Below are 23,701 nucleotides of genomic sequence, written 5' to 3'. Positions count from 1 at the left end.
TGAGTATTTTTAAGAAAGTGGCAAAATGTATATTTTTAAATGTCAATGGTAGGCAAAATATGGAAGAGAAATATATGAAAATTCAAGAAGTCTATAAAGATTAAAAGGAAGAAATGATAAAACACTTGAATAAATGGCAAGATATGCCATGTTTCTGGTTAAATGGAAAGATGACAGATCCACTCTAGGTAATTTATAGAGATAGCACAATTTCAATTAAAATCCCAACAGGATTATTTATTGAACTTGAAACATAATTATTAAAGTCATTAGGATTACAATAAGAAAATAAGAACAATAAGGAAGAACAAATGGCACAGTATTTTCAAGTATATTATAAAGAAAAATAAAGTAAATCCATGATACTAACACAAAGGCACAAACATGTATCAGTGAAACAAAGCAGAGAGCCTAGGAACTGACAGAGACAGAAGCAAATGGTGCATAATGAATTAAGTCAAAAAAGTAGGAAGAATGGAAAAACATAGTTGCAATAACTAGGTTGCTTCCTTGTTAATGCTAACGAGTAGGAGAAAGCAGAACGGAGAACTTAACGACCCTAAGGAGGTCACAATTTTCCAACTACAGGAACAAAAATATTTTCAAAGAAAATTGGACTAATTGTGCTGTAAAAATTACAAGGTTCATATAATACTCGAACCCTAAAATAAGACATAAAAGGAAACCAATGAGAAATGAAATTTATTTTATTATAAATCATTTTACTTGATTGTTTTATTTAATTACATACATAATCCCTATTTGCTAGAACAAGGAAAACAATACTGAAATGTATTAAAAAAAATTAACAGTTTTCCTCCCTCTGGTCCCTTACCTCAGAACTAATGCAGTGAACAGTGCTTGTGTGTCTCCGTGCGCGCATACACACACATGCGTGCACACACACACACGCATACGCCCACACATGCACCCACACGCACGTGTGCGGTTCTCCTCCCGTCCCGTCCCTTTTTCTCCTGATAACACGTATCCTCCCCAGCCAGCCCATCACTAACTTCCTCACTATTCAGAGAGCAGGTTGGTCTTTATGAGGCTGGATTTGGTCATCGAAGCACTTAGTAAGTGCCCGAGGAACACAAAACTCAGGTCCAGAAGCTGAACGCTACAGTGGGATTTTACTATAACTACGTAGCCGTTCCCCAGTGGGTTGTTATTACAGTTTTTATGATCTGCAATTTTTGCTACAAAGAGTGCATCACAAATACCTGGGCTTTCGTTTCTGTAAGAATCCCTAAAGTGGAGCTCGTGGGGCAGACGATGTGTGCGTGTGAAAGGCATTTAAAGCAGTTGTGGCAGCTGAAGCACCAAGGACCCACTGTCGAAGCGTTCACGCAGCCGCGGCAGTGGCTGTGGTTGTTAGTGGGGGGTCCTGGGCACCCAGCACAAGCCCAGGCTCTTCCTGCAGGGGAACCCTTTGCCTTTGGATAAGTCACTTAAACGTTCACATTTTCAAATTTCCTCCTTTGCAAAACGGAGAAAAGGACGCACCTTGCAGAATTTCTGTAAAGATGAAATGCAAAACCGCGTTGTGAAAGGCGTGAGTGAAAATGCTTTGGAAATCTTCATGCCACCGACACACGAGCTGTTATCATTTCTGTTAAGTCAGTGGCCCCAAAAGACGGAGAAGACAGTCACACGGAGTGAGCAGCAAAATGTCAGCCTCCCCAGCAGCTCGAGACAGGCAGATTCCAGTGGGGCTTCCGTCCTGCACCCAACTGGTCAGCACCCGAGTGGGCAGAGTCGCGTTCCTGTCTCCACCTCAGTTCCTCGCCGAGGACTCCCTGTGGGCAGCAGGTTTCTGGAGAGCTTTTGGGGAACCAACATGGGTCCAGGAGTAGAGCATGGCCCCAGACCTGGAGCGATCTCACTGGTGAAACTTTCGCACTAGTAAATATTCAAAAGAATATTTGTTAACGCTGTAAGCACACGTCCTGCAATGATTTACAGTATGTGTCCCACCACCGAAGCTGAGACAGTAGCTCCGTGGTGACATTTCCTCAACCAATAAGACTATCCAACTGACCAAAGGTCTTTCCCATTTCCTAGTGGGGAAAACAGATGGCAGAGGGAAACCAGAACAGCGTGGCGTGTGTGCTTGAATTCTTTCCTTCTCGGGAAGTGACCAGGGCTTTCCCTGGTGTATTCCCATCATCCTGCCTCACCCTGTAAAATCTGGGCAGGGCGGGGAGGCTGTGGTTATAATGCATTTTCATTCTTCCCACTTAAAATAATGAGACGTTGGCTCTTGGAAAGTGATTCTAGAGCAGAGCACCTGATTTTCAGGAGCAGGTTGCTACTGTTAGCAGGAGACACCTGTGTGGTGTCACTGAGATGACCTGGAGAGGTCAGGATGCTCCTGGAGGCTCAGAGAGCAGAGGGCATGTGTGCCCCGGCCCAGCCCCTGCCCCACAGTGTGGGCCTTCAGTGGTAATTTGTCAGGCACTAGAAGGAAATGGCACCAACATGGCCTGAGTCACCAGATGCCAGTGACAAATCCTATTTGTACAAAAAAAAAAAAAAATGTGAGCTGCTTCACACTTCCGCTGTGGAGATGAGGGAGCGGGCAGGTCTGGCCGGCCATGGGCCTCATGCCAGAGTGGGGACTGGGTCCCACGTGCCTCAGGTGGGAGCTCGTGTCTTAGGCTCAGGACCAATGTCCTATCTGTGGGGCCAGACAGGGCTTGAGGCAGGGTCATGAGACCAAGGATTTGGATGAGGTGGCGTTGGGGGAGAAGTAAGTGAGAGCAGGATGGGATCAAACAGGCTGGCGGGGAATGGCTGAGGATTCAGAGCTATTGCTTGACGCACATGAACCCCACCTGGAAGCTCATGTAGGGGAGAGCAGGTGTGACAGGTGCTGGCCCCACTTGGGAGCCAAGGCATTGGAGGCTATTATCCTGAATAACCTGGTGTGATATGGAAGGGATGCTTTGAGTCAAGAACTGGGGTGGAGGGACCAAAGAAGCTGGAAGAAATGTCAGGTGACTAGAGCCATCCACCTGGAGCAACTGGGCCGTGCCATCACCTAGAAGATGAGTTCTCTGGCAGGGAGGGGACCTGGTGGCTCCATGGCTTCTTCCTTTTGTAACATTCCAGAAGTAATCTAGACCTCGTGACACAACGGTGTCATTTGTTTTTGCAAAATAGTAAAACCATCTCGGAAGTTTGATAGATAACGTAGTCAATATTCAGTGTTCATGTTCAAATTTTTCTGAATAATTTTTAGGGAGTGGATTTAATGAATAACTTAAAGTCTGTCTTTTGCAGAAAAAGCAGAGAACCATATGATTTCATTGATATGTGGTATATAAACCAAAAACAACAAAAGAACAAGACAAACAAATGAGAAACAAAAACTCATAGACACAGACAATAGTTCAGTGGTTACCAGAGGGTAAGGGGGTTCGGGGGTGGTAGATGAGGGTAAAAGGGATAAAATATATGGTGATGGAAGGAGAACTGACTCTGGGTGGTGAGCACACAATGGGATTTATAGATGATGTAATACAGAATTTTACACCTGAATTCTATGTAATTTTACTAACAATTTTCACCCCCAATAAATTTTTTAAAAAGTCTGTCTTTTGGAAATTATACTTCATTTAACACAAATTAAATACTGTTCCGGAAAAGTTGAATCCTTGCTTTAAAAAAAATGCAGTTCCCGTGGAATGTGCCAGCATTTGCTTGTAGGTGGCTCAATGCAGACTGAGAGCTCAGAATATCAGCTAAATCCACAGCCTTACCAAGTTCCACATCCATTTCTCAAACGTTGTGTTCTTGGATGCTTTCCGCCTTTCTTGTTCCTCTTTTTCTGTGTTTCTCTGTCGATCTGGGTGCGATGAGAGCCCTGACACACATCACGCAGGTTGCTTTTCCTGCAGCCATGTGACGACTTCCATTTTCTGCACCACTTGTCCCACTTGCTGGTTCGGATGCCCAATTGAGGAGCAGCCTATTTTGGCATCGCCTGTTGCAGCAATTTGAGGACAAATGGAATTTGGGGGCAGAGGGGAGACGACATGCCAGCACAGGCTGCACGTTAACTCTGTAAATCAACGAAGTGATGAAAGTTCAAGGATGAGCACCTGGGCTGGAATTACGCGTCAAGGTGTAATCGAGGGAAGGCTGTGATTTCAGTAATTACACACACAAAGGCAGCATATTTTAACAGAGTAATTTTGCAGAGGATTTTGCATTAAAATTGTTTTAAGCAGGAAAGAGCCTTGCGTCTATGAAAGTATGTTCCAAGCTGCAAAAAGAAACTGAGGTCACCCAGAAACAACGTAGCATTGCCCTGGGCTCTCCATCCCAAGTTTGCATGCCTCAGCAAGACCTTGGGTTGTGGGATAAGAGGGAACCCATTTTATTTGGTGGAAAAACGTATTTAATACGCGCAGTTAGGAAGAGCTCTGGGATACGTGACACTTCAGCAAACCTTAAAGCAAGTGGAGGACACACCACTTGGTGCGTTGTTTTATCTGAGAGGGAACATCTCTGAGGGGGGAACCGAGGTAGAATGAGGAGCAGGGACTGGAGAAGCAAAGAGGCAGGTGGGGGATACGCCAGGGGGCACCGGGAACCAGCAGGTGTGCCGTTGTGAGCGGAGGAACCATACCTGCAACGTCTGAACCGGGACACTTAAGAATGAAGGGCGCTGCTGGTATTAACTGCACGTGAACTGGGGCATGACACACACGTTAACTCAGGTGTATGGGCTTGGTTTCATTTGGAGCAAGAGAATGGGTGAACTTGGAGCAGAGAAATGGCATGAGGCGACATGATTTAAAAGGATCACTCTGGCTGCTCCAGGCAGGAGACCAAGGGGAGGGCAGCAAGGAGACCAGTTCATTGCAGGAACGCAAACACAGGATAATGGAGGCGCGGACAGCGGAGACGATGAGGAGTGGTCAGATTCTAGATGTGTTTGGAAGGTAGAACCCACAGGGCTGCTGCTGCTTGAACACGGGCATGAAAAGACAGGAGTCAAGAATGATACTAGGTTTTACCCTTGGAGCAACTGGGAAAAGTTTCCATTTTCTGAAATGGGGAGATTGTGAAAAGAGGGGGAGTTTGGGGGGAGCGGTGAGGACAAGGGTTGTGTCAGGACATTTCAGTTTGAGATCCTTCCTGCACTTCAGGAGGGACACGTTGGACAGGCCGTCGATTGTATGCGTCTGCAGTTCAGGGAAGAGACGCAGGCAGGAGACGTCACACGAGGTGGGATGAAGCTTGCCGGTGGCATTGGAAGCTGGAGGAGAGCATAAGGGGGTGGGCAGAGAAGAGAAAGGACCGAGCCCCGGGCCACCCAGCTCTCACCGAGGGCGCCAGGGAAGTTCCAGCAGGTTGAGCGGATGGTCAGGAGACAGGAGAACAAAGAGGGACCCCAATAAGCAAATCGTTTCAGGAAGAAGTGAAGGTGGAGAGCTGAAATACTGCTACGGGTCATGCAACGTGAACACCTACGTAAGCAGACGAGGAGGAACTTAATGAGACAGAGGAGTGGTGAGACAGGCAGGAGGAAGCCAGGGTGATGCCAGGCCTGGAAGCCAAGGGAAGAGAACTTTCCACAAGAGGGTCCTCAGTCGTCTGAGCGATTGAGAGAGAGCTGAGTGGTAAAACCTCCACGGAAAGCTGCAATATCAGACTCATTGCTAAACTCGTGTATTAGTCTCTGAGGGCTCCCCTAACGAAATACCACAGTCTGGGCGGCTTAAACAACAGAAATTCATGCTCACAGTTCTGGAGGCTGGAAGTCCAAGATCAAGGTGTGGCCAGTGTTGGTTCCTTTGGAAGCTGTGAGGGAGAATCTGTTCCAGGCTCTCTCCTTGGCTTGTAGATGACAATCTTCTCCCTGTTTCTCTTCATATCGTCTTCCCTCTAACTATGTCTGTGCACAAATTTCCCCCTTTTATAAAGACATCAATCCTATTAGATTGGGGCACACCCTACTCCAGTATGACCTCGTCTTATCTAATGACCTTGGCAACGTCCCTATCTCTAAATAATGTCATGTTCTGAGGTGCTGAGGGTTGGGACCTCAACCTATGTGTTTGGTGGGGGTCATAGTTCAGCCCATGACACCTTGGGGGAACTATTTTCATGGAGACAGTGAATGTGAAGGATTCTTTTGAAAAGCTGACAGTGAAGGAGAGCAGAGACAGGTGAGTAACGGGAGGAAGATGAGTTTTCTAAAGGAGAGACCCTGGGCATGTCTCAGGTTCACAGGGCAGCACCCATTTGGGGGCAGCTGCTGGAGAGAAAGGGCCCTACAGAGTGAAGGTGTGAGGAGGGGAGGCCAGGAGATGCAAGCCAGGCTGCCCTGAGTCATGGGGGGCAGTGGTCCCTTTGACCAATGAAAGCAGGGACAGCCAGTCGGGTCTGGGATGGACCACTGGTCCCTATCAAGATTGCAGCTTCCCTCTTGCCTCCCCCAGGGACATACCCAGCCAGCTGGTGGCAGAACTCGGGAGTGTGAGGGAGGGTATGTGGGGGCTGATCGTTCCAGGCAGAGAGCCCTCGTTTTGTCATTTCTGTTGTTTGAATGTCGACATTCGCACAATGTGTCAGCTCTAAGCACAGCGGCGGGTTTCCCGGACAGTGGGCCTGGATGGACGCTGTGGGTGTGCAGTCCCTGTGGATGGCAAACCATGTCAGTGTGTCTGAGTGAAAGCACAGCCTCTGCCCCTCGGTGATCCTGGAGCTGTGGGGAAGGCAAAGAAAGAATGGGGTGCGTGGCAGGGAGGAGGCAAAGGGGGCACAGGTGGGTGGGCATCCAGCAGAAACCAGACGGACTGTGTCTACTCTTAATCTTCCCTGACACCCTCAGTTACTCCCCTGGAAGTCCCCAGATGGGCTGTCACCTGCAGTGATGCTGTCAGAAACACCATGGAAGCCAAATATTTTGATTCACTCATCTCTGAGTACAAGCGCCTCCCCTGGAGGTTTCCACCCTCTCGGTGTGCAGGGTCCGAAGCACAAAGCACTCATCACCGTGCAGCTTCCTCCTGATGAGCAGGCAGCGATCAGCTCTCTTAGTCCTGCGGAGCCTTCCTGGAGAGACGGAAGGCTGTGTCCCCATCTCTGCATGGTACACCCTGAAAATGGTGGGGGCGAGACCCACAGGCCAAGGAAATAGGAAATAGAATTCAAAACCTCTTTTCCCTTAGCATGGTCTAAGAGACCAAGTCACAGGGAGAGAGCCCCGACCATTGCAACCCAGGGCACCCTCGGAATGTCGCAGCTGAGGGAACAGGTCCCCTTGCCACAGAGGGGCAGTGGAATGGCACACACACAAGAAAGGGTGTGTGTGCGTGTGTGTGCGTGTGCGTGTGCGTGTGTGTGTGTGTGTGTGTCCGTGTGCCCGCACACGAGATAAAGGGTTTTCAGTTTACACTGTCACTTTCTAGATAGGAATTTTCAAAAATATCTTTTAAATGCATGCCCTGCAACAGTTTTTACATTCTTTAAGGATAAGACTAATTCAATTTCTGATTATGATTAATTATATAAACTAATGTGACTGAGAAGAACTAAATATGTTCAGTTATCTATGAAAAATAAATACATTTAATATTATTTTTGCAAAAGGTACTATGAAAAACATACGTTATTAAAGCTTACTGCAATTGATATGTGACATAATTAAGAAATCCACTGTAAAAATGGCACTGTGAATAGTTTTAGTTTTTATAAATTGCTAGGTTTGCTTGGAGTCCTCAAAACCCTTCAAGCTTTAAAATGTGGAAATAAAATGATACAGTGGAGTTGCTGGTAAGGGGGTCACCCAAGGAATGAGGTGAGTGGGTGTGAAGAAGAAAGAGTGCTCTAATTTTTCATCCAGTGCATGCATAGGTTCTATCCAGGAGCTGGCTGGGCCAATTGCTGCACAGCTCAGTACAGGGCAGGCAACCTGACAAGGCATGAGCGATGAATCTTGGGGACAAGCAGCATCTGAGGCCAAATACATGCAGCAGCCACGGACTAGAATGTGAGCCGCACGAGGGCAAGGTCAACATCTTTGAACCTTCAGGTGACTGTCTTCCATAGCTGCATCCAGAATCTAGTCAGTACTAAACAAATGTTTGTTGATTGACTGTATGAATAAGTGGGTGTATAGATGGATAAATAAATGGATGGATGGATGGATGGATGGATGGATGGATGGATGGATGGATGGACAGAGTGAATGAATGAGTGTGTGAGGCCACCAAAGGAGCTGTGATAATGGTGGCTCCATAGACAGAATGGCAAACATCATGTGTGATCTGCCATCCTCACTGCTGGTGCATTTGTCCACAGACCACACACACACACACACACACACACACACACACACACACACTGCATTGTGTTCAGTTCCTTTCAAAGCAGCTCTGAGGAGCTGAGTCACATTCCCACAGATTGAGCCCATAGGAGAGGTTCAAGAGACCCGAGAGGTTTTGTCCAGACAATAGCATGTTTGAAAAGCAATCATGTGGAAGAGAAAGGGAATCAAATTCCATGTGTCCCCAGAAGGTGAAACAGGAACCCAGGAGTCAGGTTGCAGTTGGTCTAGTCTCAGCAAGGACTTCACAACAGCTGGAGGGTCTGGAAGGGGGGGGGCTTCCTGAGGGAGAGTGAGCCACCCGTCCTGAAGGCATGTAAGCAGGGGCTCGGGGGTGCAGTGCGGGTGTCCTCAGAGGGTGTCTGTGACCGCTGGCTCCCCAAGACCTTTTCAGGGTCTAAAAGTCAAACTCTTTTCCGATGACCACTGAGACTCTATTTGCTGACGTTTGTACCAAAACACGGTGGGGCGGGGGCTGCTGGGTCCTCAGCGGGGAGCAAGGCAGACGCCCCAGTTCAGTCATCGTGGACCTCACCATCATGCACCTGCCTTTAAATAGTTTCATTCGACAATGTCCTGAGGACGCAGTAAAAGAGAATTAATTCTACTAAGACTTGACCTTTGAATACATACCGTGTTTCCCCAAAAATAAGACCTAGCCGGACAATCAGCTCTAATGCGTCTTTTGGAGCAAAAATTAATATAAGACCCGGTCTTATTTTACTATAATATAAGACTGGGCCTATAATATAATATAATATAATATAATATAATATAATATAATATAATATAATATAATATAATATAATACCGGGTCTTATATTAATTTTTGCTCCAAAAGACACATTAGAGCTAATTGTCCAGATAGGTCTTATTTTCGGGGAAACAGGGCAATAGCTTTCTAATACTCTATGTGATAAAATGAAAAGCACGGAGAAGTGTGCCGGCATCTCGAGGAAGAGCCTGGGAGGTTGTCTAGTTCCAAGGTGAACTAACCACTTTTTACAGAGCATCACTTTTTTGGGGGGGAAAACTGACAAACTCTGGTTATTCAGAGTTGAGTTTTTTGGACACACATTTTCTCAAAAATGAATCAAGTGAGCCTAAAGGAAAGCAGCTGAGAGTATTTGTAAAATTTGGGAAATCTTGTGGTCACCTCTCTGAGTCTGAGAGCTTCCCGTTACTTAGACATGTGGTGAGAAGGTTGGTGGAGTTGCTAATGAATGTGGTTTTTGATATGAGCAAATGTGGCAACATTGGGAAGATCCACATAACTCAGTGAACAGTTATTTTCCAAATGACCCATATCCAGTGTTACAGAATTGTGCAGAATTATGGCCAAAAGATTTATTCCATGGGCAAGAGAGACTGACGGATTTCCATGTGACGGAGAAGCAAAAGTCCGTCGATAGTTTCAGATTCCACATCACAACCATTCTTTAGGAAGTAACCACTTGTCAAGCGTGGAATAGAATCAAAGCTGAGTATTCAGTTATCTCAAAGGCTGTTAAAATAGTCCTTTCTTCCCCAATTATGCATCCATGTGAGTCCAGTTTTCTTCCTGTGCCTCAACCAAGACAACACAGTGCATCTGATTGAACCTAGGTGTAGATATGAGCAGCCAGCTACTTCCCATTAAGCCAGACCTTACAGAGATTTAAAAGATACAGAACGGTAATACCATTCTCCCTATTTTTTGTTGTTGTTGTTTTAGGAAATATATTATTAATTACAAATTATGTTTATGTTAACATATAATGGGTTTATTACTGTAATTTTTAAATGAATAAAAACGAGTATTTTAGAAGTTGCTCAGTTTTACTATCGCATACATTAAATATCAATAGCTGTAACACATGCACAAAAGCTCTCTGGGATACTGAAAACTTGTTAAGAGTGCAAAGGGTTCTTCAGGCCAGAAGTTTGAGAACCACTGTTGTAGTCATTTTAAACATGCCCATCTCCAACTGTTAGGGTCTGTACTTCTGTGGCTGAGTGGAACTAACTTGGTCGTCTTTTCTTTCTGTATGTGAAATAAACGTAACACTTCTGTCAAAGTCAGTTTCTTTTAGAAATATTAACTACATATCCCTTCTGGAATTCTTCAAAATTAAATTTGAAAACCTGCTTTTTAAAATGTAGAAATTATATGGTTACAGCAAAAACAAAAAAAAGTACTGTTTGGAACCCATAAAGTATAGGGTCTTAGAAAACCCTAAATCATGCATGTGGATTTCATGCACTATTACTAAATTTGTAGCTCTAGCAATTCCATCCTTCTGTTTCGTTTCAAAAGCCTGTGTTTATCCTCAGTTTTAAACAGGAAGAAATGATTTGTGCTTCTGTCTTCATTCTTAAGCACAGAGTATCTCAATAATTTGAAGGGAAAAAAAGAGAGGATGAGACATACGGTCTGTTTTAGAGGGAGGTGTGTCTGTCTCCGAGTAGCAATCACAGAAAGGAACTGCTCCTGAGTGTCACGAGGTCCTTCTGCTCCTCAGGGATTTTGTGTCTGGCCCACAATTGGCAGGGGGCCCCCGTCGTAATCACCATCACTCATTTAAATGAGCAGGAGCGGAGCCAGCTAAGGGGGAATATAACAGAGGACTGCGATCATTTCTATTGCATTTGCCTTTTTCTCCTCCTCAGGAACTTAACGGGCACCTTCCCCGACTACCCTGACGTAGAAGAAGGAGGTTCAGCGATTGTTTTTTCGAACAAGACCCCACAACAGGTACGCATATGCTTGAGAAATAAAAAGTAAATATATCATAATCACATTTCCTTATACTTGAAAGTTAATAAGGTCACAGCGTTATTAGGTTGTGGTTATTGTCCTACAAATGTTTACATGAAAATACTTTGAATGTTCGTCGATGAGTGTTCGTAGAGTTCACTGTACGTTGACACTTATTTCATAATGAATTGACCCTTAACCTTGTAGAGGCTACGACAACACAGGGTGCTCATCTTCTTAGTAAACTCTGAGCAACTTGATTGCAGGAACCCTTTGTGCTCCGGTCCCTGCTTGCCTGCGTCTCAGCCCTTGTCCCCTTCTCTCCATCATCACCACATTAACGCCAGCAGTCCACTCATCTCCGTCCTCACGGTTGGTGCCCTTGAGCGCGACCTGCCCTTCCCTCACTCCAGGGTGCGCCCCACTCTTCTTCCTCTGCTTACTTTCTGCTCGCCCCTCAGGACTCAGCTCTCACCAGATCCACGTTCCATTTGATCATCTCTGTAGATGCTCGTGTGGCAGTTGATGAAATGGACATCAAAAACTCGCTTTAGAAATGCCTTCACTAACCAGAAATAGGAAAACTGTTCTTAACTTCGGAGTGTTTATCATAGAAACCAAGAGTAGGTTTGCACTGTTCTCAGCAGTGAAACATTAGAGGCCTTGCCCTCAAAGGTGAAACTCGAGAAAAGAACACTTGCTATCAGAACAATTGTTAATAATTCTCTGCAAATTCTAACAAATGCAATAAGATTAGAAAAAGAAAAGGAGTTATAAATATTTTTAAAGTGATCATTTTATCAGTTTTCAGATTATTGATTCTCTTTCTATAAAACACAATAGAATTAACAAGGAACTATATTGATATCGTATATAGAATTGTAAAGACGTATATTGACAAAATTATAGTGAAGAATGAAAGAAAACTTGAACAAATAGACTGATGGATTGTTTCCCTGGATAAAAAGACCCAACAAAGCACAAATACATATTAACTTTCCATTATTCTATGTAGTCAGTGCAATTTTAATCAAATCAAAAAAATTTTTTTATTGACAAAATTATTCTCCAGTTTATATGGAAGAATGAATGCATGAAGATATCCAAAAAGTTTCTGAAAAAGAACTATAATCTCGGGGAACTTGCCCTCCTTGATATAAATCAGATTATAAAGGAAAAGTAATTGAGGCATCATGGTGTTGGGGAAAGGATAGAATGATAACAGCAGCAACAGAAACAGCATGTCACATGTTTACATATAGCGTTTACTAGACAAATATTCTGTACCAAGTCCTCTGCAAAGCGCTTTATGCAGATTAACTCATTCAAAACTCCCAACTTCTACAGATCAAGCAATTTGGCCAAATTCAATTCATAAGTTGTGGAGCTGATATTCAAACCCAGTTAATCTGACTTCAGAATAGTGTGCTCAGAAACTGATTCAGGTACAAACTAGAATTCAATAATATAATGATGACATCACAAATAAGTGGGGAAGCATGGATTATTCAATAAATAATATTAGGACAGCTGTCTCACCATTTGACAAAATTAAGTACAGCCTTACCTACCTTATTATACAACACAAATTTTAGATGCATTAAATATTTACATGTAAAATAATAAACCACAAATTGCAAGAAGAAATTGTTTGAATATTTAATAATTGTAGAGAATAATTTTACAAGCATGTCACCCTAGGCAGAAATCAAAAAGAGAATAGGCTGATATATTTAACTACATAAAACGCAAATGGCAAAAAAATATTATAAATTAAATTAAGGTGATATTTGCAACTTCTGTGACAATAGGTACCTTTCACATATAAAAAGTTCTTAGAAAATAAGAAGAATCTGAATATCTCAGGAGAAAAGAAGGCAAAAAATACAAACAGAAATTTAATAGAAGAAATTTTACAACTCATTACCAAAGAAATTTAAATATAAAATAATGTTAGTATGTCTGTTTTCACCTATAGGAGTGGTAAAAATTTTAAATAATGAAAATAACTGGAGTTGGTTTGCATGTGAAATAAACCACTTGCCTACATTGATGATAAATACATAAATTAACATGACATTTTTGAGAGACGTAGGTCAAGTAAATATCAATATTTTTAATATGAATTAAAATTTGACCTATAAATGATAAAGAATTTATACTAAGAAAATAATGAGACAAGTTGCCTTAGATTGAGACGAACAAATTTTTTCCATAAAGGGCCAAATAGTAAATATCTGAGTCTATGGAACATACCTTCTCTGTCACAACTACTCACTTCTGCGATTATAGTGTGAAAGCAGACACCGACAATATGTAAATGAATGGGCACGGCTGTGTTCCAATAAAACTTTGTTTATAAACATAGGCATAGCCCAGGTTTTGCCCATGCAGTGTAACGTGTTGACCCCTGTCATAGACGACTGAAAAAGCTGCCCATGTCTGCACTGTGTATCGCAGACAAAGCAGAAAATGGGCTAACGTTCCTCAGTAGGGAACTAGTTAAGTGACATGAGGCACTATGCAGCAGGAAAAACCATGCTGTCGACAAGGGATTCTCAACTTCAGCACCGCTGACCCCAGTCAGCCTCGCTGTCTCCCTGTGCTCCCCTGTGTGAGCCCTCAGAGTCAATCACACAGGTTTCCTCTTTTCAGCTGGAAATGTCCTTCCCCCTTTTCCCTATCAAAGTCAAGCTCAGCTTCCAAAACCTTCCCTCAACCCTCTGGAGGACTCCTGTTCTTCTCCTCTAAACTCCGCAGGCACTTCATAGCCGCCCTCTTGTCTGGGACTTCACCAAGCCCTGCCTGAGTGCCTGTCATTTTGACTTGGCTTTATTTCACATTTTATGTTTAGGACTTGTCTCTCCAGTTAAATCATCAAGCACAAGTCATGTCTTGAAAGTACACGGCAAGCAGCCAAACATATTTCGTGTTAGTTTAGAAAGGTAACAATTATAAGATTAAGGATGGTGGTGGAATGGCTAAATTATCCATGAGAAACATCTATGATTAGAGTGAACATCTAGTCAAACTAAAAACAAAAGAGAATGCCTGGTTAATAATTAAAATAAAACTAAGTGGCTACAACGCAGCGTGACTTTACAAGGCAGATGGTGGAAGGGTGAGGCCAACACAGTGCACACTCACAGTTCCTCCACACGCTTAGTCTGCAGCCAGAGCAAGCTCGTCCCATCTGTGTCTCTGTTTCCTCTTCTGCAAGTGGAGATCCAAGCAACACCTCCCTGGACTGATGTAATAATTAGAGGAGGTGATGCAGGTACTGAGAACAGAGCTGGGCACGTTGGAATCTCCCAGAAAGTTTTAGCAATTGCAACAAATGTTAGTAGTAGTATGACAGAGATAGAGCAAGCCTAATCATTGCAATGATGTACATAAATAGCCAAATTTGTATTTGTAAAAAAACAAAAATTGTGTAAATGCTTTTTATGAAGTGAACACAATCACATTGATAACGTACCCCCACAAAAGCCGGACTACAAATAGAACCACAGATCAGTCTTCCTGATGAGCTTTAATGCTAAAATCTTAACTGAAGTATTAGCACACTGAAACCAGCAGCAAGCACGTTAAATAAGCAAAAGATCACCATCAAGCACCGGTTATCCCAGAATGCAAGGATGGTTCGAGCTTAGGCTGCATATTAATGCACAGCATCATATAAAGAGATCCAAAAGCAAAATCCATAAGCTCATCACTGTGGATGCTGAAAGGGCGTTTTACAAATTCAACATCATTCTTGATATTAAAAAATAAAACAAAGCAATTGGAATATATGGATATGTCTTTAACATGAAAATATTTCCATCTTAGTTCAAAAGCCAATATCATGCTTAATGAAATTCACTAGAAACGTTTCCACTAATATCAGGAAAAATGCAAAGGTGACCACTGTCACCATTGTCTCGTAGTATCTATTGAACACTATTAGACAAAAGAAAGAATATAAAGATATCAAACTTGGAATGCAGGAGGCAAAATGATCACTTTTTGAAAATATGTTCTATACTTATAAAAGCAAAGAGAATAAACTGAAAAACTACTTTGAACGAATCACGTGGGGGAGTTACAAAAATTACTATACAGAAAGAAATAGCATTTGTAGGTACAAACAGCAGCTAGAGAGAAAATATAATAAAAGGGTCCATTTACAATAGCAACAACAACACAAAGATAAAGCACTCAGGAATAAACTTAATAATAAATGGGTGTTTTATGTGAATAAAAGTGTAAAACATTCTGAGGGATGCAAATGAAGAGATGAAAAAGCATATCATGGGGCCAGCCCAGTGGCTCAGGCGGTTAGAGCTCCATGCTCCTAACGCCAAAGGCTGCCAGTTCGATTCCCACATGGGCCAATGGGCTCTCAACCACAAGGTTGCTGGTTCAATTCCTCGAGTCCCACAAGGGATGGTGGGCAGCACCCCCTACAACTAAGATTGAACATGGCACCTTGGGCTGAGCTGCCACTGAGCTCCCGGATGGCTCAGTTGGTTGGAGTGTGTCCTCTCAACTACAAGGTTGCAGATTCGACTCCCGCAAGGGATGATGGGCTGCACCCCCTGCAACTAGCAGCAGCAACTGGACCTGGAGCTGAGCTGCGCCCTCCACAACTAAGACTGAAAGGACAACAACTTGACTTGGAAAAAGTCCTGGAAGTACACACTGTTCCCCAATAAAAAGTCCTGTTCCCTTTCCCCAATAAAATCTTTTTAAAAAAGATAAAGAAAAAGCATACCATGTCCTTAGATAGGAATACTCAACATCAAAAATACTTCAATTCTCCCAAACATCATCTATAAATGTAATATAAGCCAAATAAAAATACCAATACCATTATATTGGAGCATGGGGGGGGGGGGGGGTGTATGGGGAGAGTGACCAACCTGATTCCAAACTTTAGGTAGAAAATAAATAATCAAGAATAACCAGTAAAATCCTGAAAACAAACAGGGGTACTTGCCCAGTTATTAAAATGTGTTATTAAGAGCCCGTTGGTACAAGCAGATGATTAGAAAGACACATCAATGGAAAAGAATAGAAAAATCAAGAAATATACCCAAAACACACATGGAAATTTAGTATGTAATAAAGGTGCCATCTCACCTTTCTTGTATAAGAGGAAAACAGATTATTTAATATGTGGTATTAGAATAACCAGGTTGTCATCTGAAAATGAAGAAAATTAAATCTCTATCTCTTTATACTTTACCCCAGAATCGTTCCAAATGGATCAAAGATTTAAATGCCAAACAAAACAAAAAAACAAAAGGACTTGAAGAGGCCAAGAAAGAAATATGTCATAATCTCATAGTCAGAAAGACCTTTGTACCTCTGTTGCACAACCCAAGAGTCAGAGAAGAAAAAATGATAAACTACACACAAAAACATTTTTTAACCTACATGGCAAAACCAACCCCAAGAAAAGTCAAAGGACAGATGACACACTGGGAGAATTATTTGTAATAAGTATCACAGATAAGAGACCATTTTTCTAATATATAAAGAGCTCCTGCAGCTCTATAAAAAAAAAAAAAGATCAATAACCCAATATAAAAAATAGCCAAGGGATATGAACAAGTTCTCAGAAAAGAAAACCTAAATGGATTTGAAACATAATAAAAGATGTTCAACATATGAAAAGATGATCAACCTGACACGTATAAGAGAAATGCAAATTAAAACCTCAGTGACAAAATTGATAAATTGAACCTCATCATAATTCAAAAGTTTTGCACTTCAAAAGACACATTAAGAAAATGTAACGACAAGAACAGACTGGGAAAAGGTATTTGAAAACATATACCTGATAAAGGACTTGTATCCAGATGTAAGATCCTTACATCTCAATAATGAGAAGACAATCCAGTCAAAAAATGGTCATAAGACTTGAATAGACAATTCACAAAGAAAGATATATGAATAGCTAATAAATACATGAAAAGATGCTCAAAATCATTAGTCTTTGGGGAAATGAAAATTCAAACCACCAAGAGATACCACTTCATCCCCACTAGGATGGCTGTTATCAAAAAGACAGTTCATAACAAATGTTGAGGACGTAGAAGAAAGGGAGCCCCCTCCGCATTGCTGGTGGGAACGTAAAATGGTGCGGCCGTTTTGGAAAAACAGTCTGTCGGTTTCTTAAAAGATAAGCTTAAATTTACCAAATGACCCAGCAATTCCACACTTAGGACTCTGTCCAAGAGAAATGAAAGCATATGTACACACACACACACACACACACACACACACACACACACACAAATGTGTACATGAATATTTATAGCAGCATTACTCATAATAGCCAAAACTTGGAAGCAACCTAAATGTCCGTCACCTAGTGAATGGAGAGGTGAAATGTGGTATATCCACGCAATGGAATACTATTCAGCAATAAATCAAAGAAGAAACGCCTGATACTCACTACAACATAGATGAACGTCAAAAACATCGTGCTAGTAAAAGAAGCCAAACACAAGAGACTACATATAAATCCATTTATATGATATTTGTCCAGAAAAGTAAATCGATAGAGGCAGAAAGAAGATTAGTGCTTTCCGGGGAAAGGGGAGGAGAGGAGAAAGGGATCAGCCATGAATGGACATGAAGGCATCTGATCAGGAGGGTGAAAGTGTCCGAACCTGTCTCATGGTGATGGTTGCACAACTTGGTAAGTTTGTTTTAAAAGGTGAATTGTACACTTGGGGTGTATGATATGTAAAATATGCCAAAATTAAATATATGTTTTAAAAATGAAGCAAGTGGCAGGCCAGATTTGGCCTTCAGGTCCCATAAGTTACAAATAAGTAAAAAGATGGCTGACAATAGGCAATACGGTGCACTTCCAGCTCTTGGATGTTTTGCTGTAGTTGAAGAGAATAAGCAAAACGAAGGCAGCATTGGCGTCCAAATAAAAAAAAACCGGAACAACTACAGTGACATAGCACTTTTCTCACCCCCACTGAGTCAGCCAGCGTGCATGTGGGCAGACAAGCTGTCACCTGCAGGCTGGCAGAGGTGTAAATTGGCACAGCCCAATGGAAGGTAATTGGACAATATTGTCCAATTGACAATGGACGTGCACTTGATCCAGAATTTCTCTTGTTAGGAATTTATCCAGCTGATGTGCTCACACACCTGCAGAATAATATCTGCCTGCTTTATTCACGGCAGCATTGTTGGTAACAGCAAAAGATTGGAAATAACCTACATTTCCACAGGTAGGGGAATGTTCAAATAAGTTATGCTACAGCTATTAAAAACTGGGCAAGGAAGCTCTTTCTGTACCGCTAAGAAAGACGGCCAAGGTATATTAATAGTAGAAAAATGCAGACCAAGTAGTGTGTACAATGTGCTAACATTTATAGAAATCAACAAATGTGTGCTTATAGTATGTGTTTGCACATATCTACATGTACGTGTGTGTCCACTTTGGAAGATTTTACTATAGTTGGAAAGCATGAGCAAAATAAAGTCAGCATTGATTTAAAAAATGGACAACTGCAATCACATACCATTTTTCACGGGCGTGGCTGGCAAACATAGCACAGTGACATTAGTGTGTTTTATGTATACGGATGCATGTGTGTGCACATATATTTGCATACGTATAGCTATATAAAATGTCTGAAAACATATCTAAAGTATTTTGGCATTGGCTTTAGAAGGTGGATCTTGTTGGCTGGCTCACAGCATGGGTAGGAAATATTTCACTGATCACTCTTTTCTAATTTTTGAATTGCAGACCGTATATTATCTATTCAAAAATTAAATTAATAAACTAAGGATATAGAGGAAATAGACAATACAATTGGTAAGGTTTGAAAAGATGCACTGAATTGTGTGCTCCACAAATAAAGCTTTCAGCCTTTTTTCAACTGCTGACATTTACATATTCTGTAAATGCTTGACATTTCTGAAAGTTTGCAAGAACCAAAACTGTCCATGCCACATAATTGCTCCAGAACATAACACTCCCAGGCAGCCACAATTTCTTCTATGAGTTGAGATGAGCCCGATCCCCAAGGAAAACGTTGCTATTTTGACAAGGGACTTACTAATCCTGTCCAAAGACGCCCTTTTTATTACCAGAAAATGTGCACAACACATACGTCACCTCTCAGCTTCCCAGCGCCCCTCCCGGAGCCTCACCCCACCGTAATGTTCACTAGAGCCCCAGGGGTGGGTGGACCTCTGGATAGTGTAACGTTGGACACATGACTACAGTTTTGTTTGGGCTTTTGAACAGTCCAGATGGTGCCAGAATAGCCTGCTTTGTTCACGATAAAGCTACTTCTTGTATTTTCAAAGGTGTGGGCTAAGCTCCTAGGAACAACGTAGGTGTCGATATCAAAAAACATAATACTAGAAAATTAACTTCAGCATTTTGTAAGCCACAGAAAGACGTAAACAAGTCGACTTGCTGCAAGAGGAGGCTTTCCTATGACATGAGAGGTGAATGATATTACCCCTTTGTAGATCGCATGCTGTGCGCTCCAGAGGTAACCACTGGACTGAATTGAGTGTTTCCCACTCCCTTACATTTCTGTACACGTTGACTACACATGTCTGTATCCTGAAACTGTAGCGTATTCTCTTTTACTTAACTGTATGCATTTCATCCTGTAGGATGAATTTACACATGTCATTTTGCATCTTGCCTCTTTCCTTCTACGTTACGAAATTCATCCTGGTGAGCACTGTTTGAATCCCAGCCCAGCCACTTACTAGCTGTATGTCTTTGACCAGGTTACTGAATTCTTTTTGCCTCAGTTCCCTCGTCAATAAAATGGGTCAATAACAGCCCCAACCATGTGTGTTTAGCAGTAAATGAGCCCGTCCTTGTGAAGCTCTTAGAACCATGCCTGGTCTATCACCAGTGCTATGGATGGAAGCGTTGACTTGATTTTAGAGCTGAGGAAACTGAGTCTCAGAGCAGTTATGCTGCTTGTCTCAGGCCCATGGCCAGTGATGAGCAGACTGATCCTAAGGATCAAATAGGATATGTGACCCGCCATCATTACCCTCCCACCTCCCAGAATTCATAGCTCTCTGCCATAGCAAGTGAGAGCTCAACAGAACTCTGTAGTATGTATTGAACTGAATTATACCTTTTTTTTTTACAAACCTTTACTTATTCTTTGATGATACCAATCCTATGCGAAACAGGTACTTTTAACAAATATTTTAAATTTTAGAGGAATAAGTGGGTTTTGATCACTATAGGAAATATAAACTAAATTACTGTTGAATGAAACAGACTCTGACAAGAGATGCATGATCATTTACAGAAAAGTGACATTATGACAAGACCAGCTACCACAATCACAGTTGAGGTGTCCTCAGCGCAGATTTGGGGAAGAGTTGTGGGCAGGCCTGGCACTTCCGGTGATGGCTGAAGTGTTGAGGAAGCCTCGAGCTCCCCTAGTATATGTGGAAACCTGGGTTGTTGGAGCAGCCCTGCCTTAGGGAGGAACTGGGCTCTGAAATGCCCACCCTCCCTCTCCATCAGCCCTCAGAGACCCACTGCTGCCTCCCACTGATGAATCTACCCAAAGGCAGAGGGCAGGCGGGGGCTCTGGTGATATCCCCCGGAGGTGTCAGCCTGTGGGGCCCACAGCGGGCCAGAGAAGGGAGACTGACCAGCACAAATACTTCCTTCCAGACTGGAAAAACAGTCCTTATCTTGCTAGGGCTCTATAAAAACGCTATCATTGTTTTGTTTTTTTGCCAGGTTATTGATGATATTATGGCAAACCAAGAAGAGGAGGAAAAAAACAAAAAGAAGAAGAAGGAAAAGAAAGCCAAAAAAGAAAAAAGAAAGAAACAAACAAAGGAAAAAAATAAGGTAAGGAATTTGGAACTTTAGATATTTGAGGTTTTTTTGCTCTTTTGCTTTGAATCACTGGGATAATCTGAACTCTGTTGAGATGGCGGTCATTCATTTCCTAGGAAACCATGCTGCCTACCAGTTGTTTTCCAATTTTTTTTATGTTATGTTGATGGACAATAGGTTGCCATCTTTTCTATGATTTATAAATACCTATTTGGATAAGGTGTGGTTTCAACAATTCAGATACTTTACACATTTATTCACATATGTGATGGCTTTGAATTTTCATTCCTCTAAATAAATGGTTCCGCTGATCTTTCCTCAAGGGTAGAGATAAGGAAAAATGCTTGGCAAATCAAATGACCACTGCAAAGTGAAATAATTGTTATCTTTTTTAACCAAAGGGAGGTCATTCAAATTTATCACTTGACACTGACATCTTGAATATATTTTCATGGAATTGTTTGTTTCTCACTATCCAAAGGAAAAGTTCAAACAGTGTCCCTTTGGCTTGTGCAGTGGGGTTGGAGGTGGCAGTGGGGTGGGCGGGGTCGGCACCGGTATCTTAGGACCTTCGCCTTGGAGCGTGGAGAGGTGCACTCTGGGTGGGTCTTCAGTCAGCAAACTCCTTCTATGGGAAGTGGGGCATGGGCTGGAAACTCGCATCTTCTAGAACGTGAACATTTTTAGAGCAGTATTTTTGCAGATTCTACTTCACAGCGGGCCAAACCCCAATGTGAATCAGCCCAGGACACTGGACCCTTAAAGGTTATGGTCCCTGTGTGACTGCCCAGGGGCAGAGACCCGACCCCAGCTCAGGTGGGAACGGACATGCTGCTGGTGTTCCAGGAGGTGGGTTCTGGCGGACACACAGACTCGGGGACTTCTCTGTGGGGGAAGCCACTCAGTGTACCACGTCACAGAGAGAGAAATGGGCCAGGCTGTGTAATCACAGAGGGCCAGTGATAGGAATGAGGAGTCGGAAGCTGTGAGCAAGGGGAAAAGGAGGATGGTGAACACAAGATGGCACTGCCCAAAGTCCGTGTAAATGCAAGGTACAGGCGACGGTGAGAAAAGCCAACATTTTGTTTCAAATTCCTTGTCATGACTGCAGCCGACCTCCAGCAGTCGAATGCCGCGTCTATAGGATTGCTCTCTAGCACTGGCACGAGCAGAAATCTTGCACCTGCCCCATTCGTCTCTGTTCATCTCTTTAAGTATGGTCCACTGTCCTTCACAGCAGGAGCAAAACAAGAGACCCCTTAAGGCTCATTTTGGGCACAACCCACTCCTTTCTAGTGGATGCGGAAGTGGGCCCCTCAGACGCCCCCTTCAGGACTGAGGCACTCAGTCCCCGACTACCCAGAATTCCTCCTTTCCTCTCACGTTTAAGTCCCTCCCAGGAATTGTTCTGTCCACAGGAGCTGCTCCCTGAGACGCTACACCCCCCAGCCCCCAGCCCCCAGCCCCAGGGCCACAGCATCCAAGGACCGTCATGTTAGGATACAAAGGCCCAGCCCCTCGCCTCACTGGGACAACTCTGAAGGGTTCTCCCAGCTCCTGGGCTCCCTATGGCATCAGCTGATGGCTCCCTTGCAATCACAAGGGAGTCAGCTTCTCCCTCTGCCCAGTGCTGCTTCTGTCCCCCCTCCCTATGGCTGGTGTTCCCAGTAAACCACATGCATGGCCTGTAGCTGAGTGTCTCCAGGGTGCCCAGCCCATGAGAACACCTATTGCCCCACAAATCTGCCTGTACCCCAGAAGTTCTAAATTGTTCCCTCCGCCCCCATAAAAACAAAACAACAGCTCATTTGATACAGTTAATTTTTATAATCCTTTCACTTGGCAAGATAATTTCAAAGCAGTGCCCAAGAATAAGGACAATCAGAAGAATTTCAGTTTTGTTCAAGCATCTTCCTCTAAAGGTGCCTGAAGCAGTTTGACACTTGTGAATTAAAAATTCACTGTTAGTGAAAATTTCACTGTTGTTCCATGAAAATCAGAAATTATCAACCACATAATCTGGTCTTTGTTGAGTGAAAAAGGTTTTTATTAACTATTAAAGAGTCACTTAATGCTGGACAAAAAAGCAAAGATTGAGTTCATCAGCATTTATGAAGGAGGTACAAGTGATGGGGAAATTCTGCAGAATTACGTAGAATTGAGTTTGTTCATGAAAACTACAGGTCTGCAACGTGACAGTGTGATTATTAAAACAACAAATGGTAACCTCTAATAAAAATTGGTGTCTTTAAATTACGTAGGTACGCTGATTAGAGATCAGGTTATCTTTCCGTTGACTTTCAAAAGTCATATTCTAGAATCAACACTGAAGAATATGGAAACATTCCTGAGGCCACCTATTCAAATCCTGGAGTGAGAATTAGTATTTTGACCTGTAGAAAAAGACATCTGTTATTCATCCTGGTTAAAGTATAAGGCAGGGGAGGGAGAGAGAGAAAAGTCATTTGGTTTAACCTGCGTACGTACTGACTCTCCTTGCGCCCTGTTTCACAATAGCAGAACCACGTCATTATTCTCTGGGCGTTCTTATAACACTTAGGTATTCAGCAGGTGTCAGCCCATTTACATGTATAGTCAGAAAACTTAAGAAAGATCTCATATTTAGGGGGGGAAAACTGATAGGATTATCTAAATATTTCCACTAACCTCTATAAATGGAAAATAGACTCTTCAAAATATCGCACAGGTGTAAGACCGAAAGCTTTGTAAGTTCTTGAGATGTTACAAATGAGCATAACTG

The 23,701-nt window shown here is 42.7% G+C and overlaps 1 protein-coding gene across 1 annotated transcript in view; it reads left to right on the top strand.

Moving 5' to 3' along the window:
* The window catches only part of DRC11 (dynein regulatory complex subunit 11), a 136,211-nt gene that overhangs the window by 47,309 nt on the left and 65,201 nt on the right, over positions 1 to 23,701 (top strand). The window contains exons 7-8 of the mRNA XM_019740868.3: positions 10,997 to 11,081; positions 20,839 to 20,952. Of these exons, the coding sequence (XP_019596427.3) occupies positions 10,997 to 11,081; positions 20,839 to 20,952 (199 nt within the window). The remainder of the gene's footprint in view (positions 1 to 10,996; positions 11,082 to 20,838; positions 20,953 to 23,701) is intronic.

Source organism: Rhinolophus sinicus, chromosome 17 (assembly GCF_057876585.1).
Source record: "Rhinolophus sinicus isolate RSI-liver-muscle chromosome 17, RSI-T2T, whole genome shotgun sequence".
NCBI classification, from domain to species: Eukaryota; Metazoa; Chordata; class Mammalia; order Chiroptera; family Rhinolophidae; genus Rhinolophus; species Rhinolophus sinicus.
This window is presented reverse-complemented; position numbering and strand designations above follow the sequence as displayed.